The 8,369-nt window shown below is 43.8% G+C and overlaps 1 protein-coding gene across 2 annotated transcripts in view; it reads right to left on the reverse strand.

The window, feature by feature from the left end:
• Positions 1-7,766, reverse strand: part of TMEM182 (transmembrane protein 182) — a 30,219-nt gene extending 22,453 nt beyond the window's left edge. For both annotated transcript variants that reach the window (XM_061626795.1, XM_061626794.1), the window contains exons 1-3: positions 7,387-7,766; positions 6,918-7,017; positions 55-153 (exon numbers count right to left, since the gene is read on the reverse strand). In XM_061626795.1, the coding sequence (XP_061482779.1) occupies positions 55-153; positions 6,918-7,017; positions 7,387-7,527 (340 nt within the window). In that variant the 5' untranslated portion in view covers positions 7,528-7,766. The remainder of the gene's footprint in view (positions 1-54; positions 154-6,917; positions 7,018-7,386) is intronic.
• Between the last annotated feature and the right edge of the window lie 603 nt (positions 7,767-8,369).

An 8,369-nucleotide genomic window follows, 5' to 3' on the forward strand; every position in this document is an offset into this window, starting at 1 on the left:
TGAAACTGACAGATCTTTCCATTCCTATACACTAGCAAACAAGAAAATACTTACTAATCGCCGAGTGATAGGCAGTTGAATTGTGCTCATCTCTGAAGAGAGGAAATGGAGAAAGATAGGCATGGGTGCAGTTTTTAGTAGGTGACTGGTTTGCTGAAAAACAACAATGCACATTAAACTACTTTGGAATTCATTCCCATTAAATATTGGACAGGTGCCATCTCTGTTGTCTTTTCAACACCTGCTTGAGACCTTCCTTTTTCAACAAGCCTTTTAAGTAGAGATCTTTTGCAGTCTGCATCTGCACTGGAGTTGTTTTAGATGTTTTGATTGTTTTATTGCTTGTTTGTTTGCTGCCCTGAGCTCCTTTGGGAGGAAGAGTAAGATATCAATTCAACATTTTTTAAAAATAAATAAAGATCCAGTGCCTGCAAGGGAAGAGGACCATCACCGCCCAGGGAGGGAGAGCCATCTGCCTGCTTTGCTGCTGCTGCTGCTTGGCCAACATCTCTGCTCTCTCCTTCTTGGGCTCCTGCTCTGCACGTGGGCACCTTGCAGGACCAGGCCCCAGGTATTCAGCCAGCTGTGCCTGATACTGTTCCACCTGTCCCTTCTCTGGAGGGGATATATAAGCCGGCTGGCTGAGGGGGCTTGGGAGATCCAGTACCTGCAAGGGAAGAGGACCATCACCGGCCAGGGAGGGAGAGCCATCTGCCTGCTTTGCTGCTGCTTGGCTGGCGTCTCTGCTCGGCTGGCGTCTCTGCTCGGCTGGCGTCTCTGCTCTCTCCTTCTTGGGCTCCTGCTCTGCACGTGGGCACCTTGCAGGACCAGGCCCCAGGTGGCGTTTTACGTGGGAAGAACGGTCTTAGAGCTGGCGTTTGGGCGCACAGAATACGGGACTGTGTCTTCTGTGTGGGTTTGAAGTGGATGAATGGGTGTTATATGAGTGTATGTTGTGAGTGAATGTGTATTTTTATGTATATGAGTTTTTTGTATTTATAGTTTATCATGTGCCTTGGGAAGAGATTTTATCATCAAGAGGGGAGACCTGAGGGGGCCCCAATTGCCGTAGTGACGGGTAGAGGGAGGTATGGTGATATGAGAGGGACGTGCCAGGTAAGGAGAACGCGGCCCAGACATGTAGTGGCTGTGCCGCGTTCTGGTCCTTCTCATACCCGCAGGGTTGTTGGTTGTCCTATCAGCCAACTCTCAGATCTCCAGTTGCTGCTCTTTAATGCCAGATCGGTACATAATAAAACCTCCCTCGTCCATGATTTGATTGTGGACGAGGTGGCCGATCTGGCATGTATAACCGAGACCTGGGTGGGCGAACAGGGAGGAGTTAGTCTCTCCCAGCTCTGCCCACCGGGGTATCTGGTTCAGCATCATGGTAGATCTGAGGGTCGGGGAGGTGGGGTTGCTGTGGTCTATAAGAGTTCCATCTCACTCACCAAGCACCATGTCCATGCAATCACTGGTCTGGAGTGTTTGCACCTTGTGCTGGGCCAGAGGGACAGACTGGGAATCCTTTTGGTGTACCGCCCACCTTGCTGCCCAATGGCTTCCCTAACTGAGCTGACGGAAGTGGTCTCGGAGGTACTGTTGAGATCCTCCAGACTATTAGTACTGGGAGATCTCAACATTCATGCTAAGGCTACTTTGTCTGGGGCAGCTCAGGACTTCATGGCCGCCATGACAACCATGGGGCTGTCTCAATATGTTAGTGTCCCAACACATACATCGGGGCATACTCTTGACCTGGTCTTTGCTACCAGACATGGGGATAGTGATCTGGATGTGGGGAGTTTTACATCTCTCCCGTTGTCATGGACAGATCATTGCTTGCTGAAGTTTAGACTTTCAGTAGCCTTTTCCCTCTGCAAGGGTGGGGGACCTATTAAATTGGTCCGCCCCCGGAGACTAATGAATTCTGAAGGTTTTCAAAAGGCTCTGGGGGTTTTTCCGGCTGATAAGACTGGCGCTCCTGTCGAAGCCCTGGCCGATCTGTGGAATACAGAGATGACCCGGGCTGTTGACACGATCGCTCCTATGCGGCCTCTCCTATGTAGAGCTCATACAGCTCCTTGGTATACTCCGGAGCTGAGAGCGATGAAACAAGACAGGAGGCGGCTTGAGCGGAGATGGAGACGAACTCCCAACGAATGCAATTATGAGCTGGTTCGTGCTTCTACTAAGCTCTGTGTAGGAGCGGTGAGGGCGGCAAAAAACCAACATTTCGCCGCCACTATTCAGTCATTTCTCTCACGCCCACGGGAGCTTTTTAAAGTGGTTCGTGGCCTACTCCATCCAGGCCTACAAGATACGGCAGATACATCGGTAGCTCGATGTAATAAATTTGCTGAACACTTCCAACATAAGATCTCATGCATTCGCCGGGACTTAGACTCCTATTTAATAGCAGTTAATCCTACTGAGGTGTCCGGAGCACAGTCTTGTCATGTTTTGTTGGATGAGTTTCAGTTGGTTCAGTTCGAGGACGTGGACAAGGTGCTTGGACAGGTTCGTGCGACCACTTCGGTACCGGATCCTTGCCCCTCTTGGCTAATTAAAACTAGCAAGGAAGGAACAGTTGGCTGGGCCAAGGAAGTGATTAATGCCTCTTTACGAGAGGGAGTGGTCCCTGGCTGTCTGAAAGAGGCGGCAGTGAGACCACTCCTGAAAAAACCTTCCTTGAACCCAGAAGATTTCAGCAGCTACAGACCAGTAGCCAATGTTCCATTCCTGGGCAAGATCCTGGAACGTGTGGTTGCTGACCATCTCCAGGCGCTATTGGATGAAACCGATTATCTAGATCCATTTCAATCGGGGTTCATGCCTGGTTTTGGCACTGAGACTGCCTTGGTCGCCCTGTTTGATGACCTATGTCGGGAGAGAGACAGAGGGAGTGTAACTCTGTTGATTCTCCTTGACCTCTCAGCAGCTTTTGATACCATCGACCATGGTATCCTTCTGGAGAGGCTTGCGGAGTTGGGAGTTGGAGGCACTGCTTGGCAGTGGTTCTGCTCCTACTTAGCGGGTCGCCTCCAGAAGATAGTGCTTGGGGAACATTGCTCGACACCGTGGGTTCTCCAATGTGGGGTCCCGCAGGGTTCGGTTCTGTCTCCCATGCTTTTTAACATTTATATGAAGCCGCTGGGGGCGGTCATCAGGAGTTTTGGAGTGCGTTGTCATCAGTATGCTGATGACACACAGCTCTACTTCTCCTTTACATCTTCTTCAGGTGAGGCAGTTGACGTGCTGAACCGTTGCCTGGCTGCGACAATGGACTGGATGAGAACTAACAAACTGAGACTCAATCCTGACAAGACTGAGATGCTGTTGGTGGATGGTTTCTCTGATCGGATGGTGGATATATACCCTGTCCTGGATGGGGTTACACTCCCCCTAAAGGAACAGGTGCATAGTCTGGGAGTCATCTTAGACTCTTCCCTCACACTTGAGGCTCATGTAGCCTCGGTGGCCCGGAATGCGTTCTACCAGCTTCGGTTGGTAGCCCAGCTACGTCCCTATCTGAGTAAGGAGGACCTCACATCAGTGGTACATGCTATGGTAACCTCGCGTCTGGACTACTGCAATGCGCTTTACGTAGGGCTACCTTTGAAGACGATTCGGAAGCTACAGCTAGTGCAAAATGTGGTGGCCAGACTGCTAACAAGAACTAAGCGGTCTGAGCATATAACACCTGTGCTAGCCCGTTTGCACTGGCTTCCAATATGCTTCCGGGCCAGATTCAAAGTGTTGGTACTTACCTATAAAGCCTTATACGGCGCGGGACCACGATATCTGTCGGAACACCTCTCCTGATATGAACCGGCCCGTACACTACGGTCTACTACGAAGGCCCTCCTCCGGGTTCCGACTCATAGGGAAGCCCGGAGAGTGGTGACAAGATCTAGGGCCTTCTCAGTGGTGGCCCCCAAACTATGGAATGGTCCCCCCGAGGAGGTGCGCCTGGCGCCGACACTATCATCTTTTCGGCGCCAGGTTAAAACCTTTCTCTTCTCTGAGGCATTTTAATTCCTGTTAATTCTAAATTATTATATTTTGATTTTAGACTGTACAGTTTTTTGTACAGTTTTGTATTGTGATATACTGTATTGTGTTATTTTTATTGTATTTTTAATGTTCACCGCCCAGAGAGCTGTTGCTAGTCGGGCGGTATATAAGCTTAATAAAATAAATAAATAAAAAATCTTGTATTTACTGCAGAGGTTGCCTTGTTAACCATACCACTGAATGCGGATGGCCATTTTACAGTGATACAGAGAAGGTATTTCTCCATGGTGACTGGTACCTTGTGAAATGATCTCCCCCCGGGGATCAGGCAGCCACTGGCTGTTGGATACTTCTCCTGATCATTAAAAATATGCCCAATCGTTAACATTGGTTCCTGACATTCTGGTACTGTAACTGATACTGTTATATTGCTGTTTTATTGATAAGGTTTTTGTTGTTATATTTTGTTATATTCTGTTTGTTTTACTGTTCTGTAAACAGACTTGATATTTCTTGAAAGTAATGCTATACAAATTATTGCAATAAATGATATAAATAAATAAACGTAGAGAATGCCTACATCTAAGCAGGCTTTATAAAAGTGATGGACTGGACTTCCCATAGGTTTCATCTCCAAAATTCTGCATTGGGGGGGGCAGAAGAGGGATTTTTCTAATTTTAACATGGTGTTTGGAAGCTCTACAGAACATGAAGCTTTCAGCTTCACAATTTAGGGATACTTAAAGAGTGCTGAAGCAAATGTGCAAAAATATGGTGGCAGTTAATTTAGTAGCAGGAATGGGCTGCATATTGGGGCAGTGTCATGGTGTCACCCTGCCCTGCCTGCGCACTATCCAAGTATCAGGCAGTGATACTGTTGTCAAATGGGCAATGGCTATTCCTGATCTGTAGCAAGTGTTAATATATGGAGCAGGGAAAGTTTGGGCTGTAGCCCTCTACACCTTTACCTGGGAATCGGGAGTAAGTTCCACTGACTACAGTTGGGCTTACTTTTGAGTAGACATGTTTGGGATTCAGAGAGACAGGAGGACCAGAGGTCCCTCCCATCTAGAGTTTTGGGACACTAGTTGATTCATTCAACAGATATATTTTCTTTAAGACAAAAAGAAAATTAAGCACATTATATGGAGGTTCTCCCCCACCCAAAAAAAAATTCACTGATCTTTTTTAATTCATAAAATGTCCAAAGTTCAGAAGATCCACATACTAAAATATTCTTATGAAGAGCATAAGAGAGACATTTCCTTCATCCCATTCTCTCACTGCAATTCTTCTACCCCAGGTCTAGCCACTATTTCTTCTCCCAACTCTTTTGTAGTCCACACTTCTCCAATTCAGTTATTCATCTCCTCTTCCTCCTTCAGCTAAGCCTACAACTCTTGGCATGCTATGTCATTACTATCGCTACTACCTTTCTATGTGCATCAGTCTGAGAAGAGGAGAGCAACAGGGAACAAGGACAAACCTTTATGTACCAAAGTACTTACATAGGGTAAACCGACATGGTGCTATTCATATATTTTCAGTTGAAACTCTCATCAGCCCCAGCTAGCATAGCCAATGGTCAGAAATAATGGGAGCTGTAGCCCACAAAATCCAGAGGGCACAATGTTAATAATTTATTTATGTAATTATTTATTAAATTTCTATCATGCTCTTCTTCCCAAATGAACCCAGTGTGGCAAACAATAACATTGCAAAACAATATAAAATACTTTAAAAATACAAATAATACATTTTATAAACATCTGAAAACATTTAAAAATAGTCACATTTTATTATTTTATGTTGGCTACCCCTGCACTAAGTGGTTGTGTCGCTGTGCATTTCTTTTGTTTTTTGGCTAAAATGTTGCTACTGTTGTTACTGATTATATGGTTTTAAATTATGTTATTGCAAACATTCTTGTGCATTTCATGGAAAGAAAGGACATGCATATTTTCATAAAATAATTAACAATAATTGTTCAATAACTTTTACTCATTTCTAGAAGTGCCTAACTACCACACTTGAACTTCCTAAGCACTGCAAGCAACCAACATGCCATCATTTAATCTGTGATGTTCTGTATACTACCTGTTTTCCATTATGATTTATTATGTTTAAAGCTTCCAGGAAAAGTAGGTGCTCTACAAATTAAAAGGAAGATCATGTCCACCTGCAGGTTTACAATATAAATCAAAGACACTTTGTGCTAGAGTGGTGCATGAAAAAATTGAATCTAAATCCAAATATGTTCTTCTGCTTGTTCGAGAGCTTGTGAAACTTCTTGCACAGGCAGAGGCATCCAAACATCTGGTGCCCTCCAGATATTTTGGACTACAACTCCCATTAGTCCCAGCCAGCATGGCCATTGATGACTACTATAATAGAGTCTTGCAGATTGCAGTTCTTGGGGGGTTTAAATTCAAATTTAGGCTGGCAGATTGCAGATCTTGGGGGTTTAAATGTTTAAGTTTTAATTTTTAATTTCTAATTTTTAGGATTTTGATTATGTCTATATGGAATGTACTTGTGTTTGGTTGTAAGTCGCCTAGAGTGGCAGATTAACCTCTGCCAGATGGGCGTCTAACAAATCTCATAAATAAATAAATAAACAGTGTGAATTCTTGCACAAATTCTTATTCACACATTTGCAGAATGCATTTGGCAAGCTCTTGGGCAAGCATTTGCAGAATAGCACAAAAGGGATTCCTCTGTGGATCATTGTAAATTAACATATTCTTGTATCTCCTAATGTGTGAGTGAACATCTAGGATAACAACCACTTCAAGAAGTGGAACATTATACAGATAGCTTTCCTTTGGAAACTGTATACATACCTTAAAGAAAAGCACCCATTCTAAGTAAAATTATAGTGTAAAAATTAGGATACGTACTGTACCAAAACCTCGACATGCTGTTAGCATTCTGTTCTACATTCCCATCAAACCAGCATCTCCAGAAGAAACCCTCATGGTGGAAAGTAATTTTCTCTTCCTGTAGAAACGAAACATGCAAATTGCCATTCACCTATAAGAACAAAAGTTCTGCTCCCTGTTCTGTGAATATATACATGTATAGGCAACAAACAAATAAAACATTTTAATACAGATTTTTGAAGAAACCTCTATAATTATGTAGGATACGCAACAACTTCTCAATATCTCTGCTAGTTCAGAACATACCTGACCAATATCAGAATCACAGAAAATTATCTCCTGGATATTAATGGGTTTTCGACTGAGGTTCACATTAACCTATACAGAATGCTTCTCATTTCTGAGAGCTTTTTCTGGTGAGAAAGAAATAAACACCTTTGCGATACTACTGCAAGATGCCATTCGCAGAATAAAAATATATACTAACCCTGGTGTCATTCAGACCTTCTGAACACCTTCCAACTTCTGTAGCAAGAAGCCAATAGTCCGTTCCAAAGGCAACCAAAAAGAACAAAATTCCTAGAGCTCCAAATAAGCCTCCAAAAAAGATGCCAACTCTCAATTTCATTGCTAATTAGTTTTGTTTTTCTAAGTTATATTTATAATATATGTTTAGAGGAAAGCAAAAATCTTCCCTCAAAAAAAGTTTGTCAGTGATTAAACTGCTAGACTGGAAGTTCTGAAGAGAAAATGATAGCTTTGAAAGAAGATGGGGTTTTTTTTTATCTTTCTCAATGGATTTTCCACTTGTGCTGTGGTTTGAGTAGGGCTCCATGAAAGTGCAACCTAACGAATGGCCAGGACTTCTATTTCAGGACACGCCATGGAATAACTTGAAAGTCTTTCCCTTAACTAGGCGTGGCCAGCCAAAAATAGCTGACCTTCCCTTAGCTGGGTGTTGACTTGAAATATTGTTGCACTTAGTACATCAACAGACATGGGAGGAGGATGAAGTTACTGTGCCCTTGTTATTTAACGCAGGTTGAGTTTCAATATCCAGTGCCGGCAAGCAGTTCCAGCATGTACACCCTGTAATCAATGCATTTACCTCCCATAAGCAGGCAAGGAATGCTCAGTCTCTGTCACAAACTCACAAAGCATAAAGCTAGACTGAGACCCAGAAATACACACATCACACTAAAAGCTTATCATACGATGCCTAAATATGCTTGGGCCTCATTTGCTAACTGGCTCATTCACACAAATATAAAAAATTGTTACGCAGCTTTCTTGACACATTTAAAAGCTACAATTTGTTGCACATGTAGCAGCCCCTCCCTCCCAAAAAACTCTGAAATGAGGCAATTTTATGCCTCTCACTCCAAAATCCATAATTTACAGTCTACCTGCAGTAGTATATGCAGCCCCAGTAGACAATATATACTTCAACACACTTTGCTGTAGCAGTTA

Source organism: Rhineura floridana, chromosome 5 (assembly GCF_030035675.1).
Source record: "Rhineura floridana isolate rRhiFlo1 chromosome 5, rRhiFlo1.hap2, whole genome shotgun sequence".
Lineage (NCBI taxonomy): Eukaryota > Metazoa > Chordata > Lepidosauria > Squamata > Rhineuridae > Rhineura > Rhineura floridana.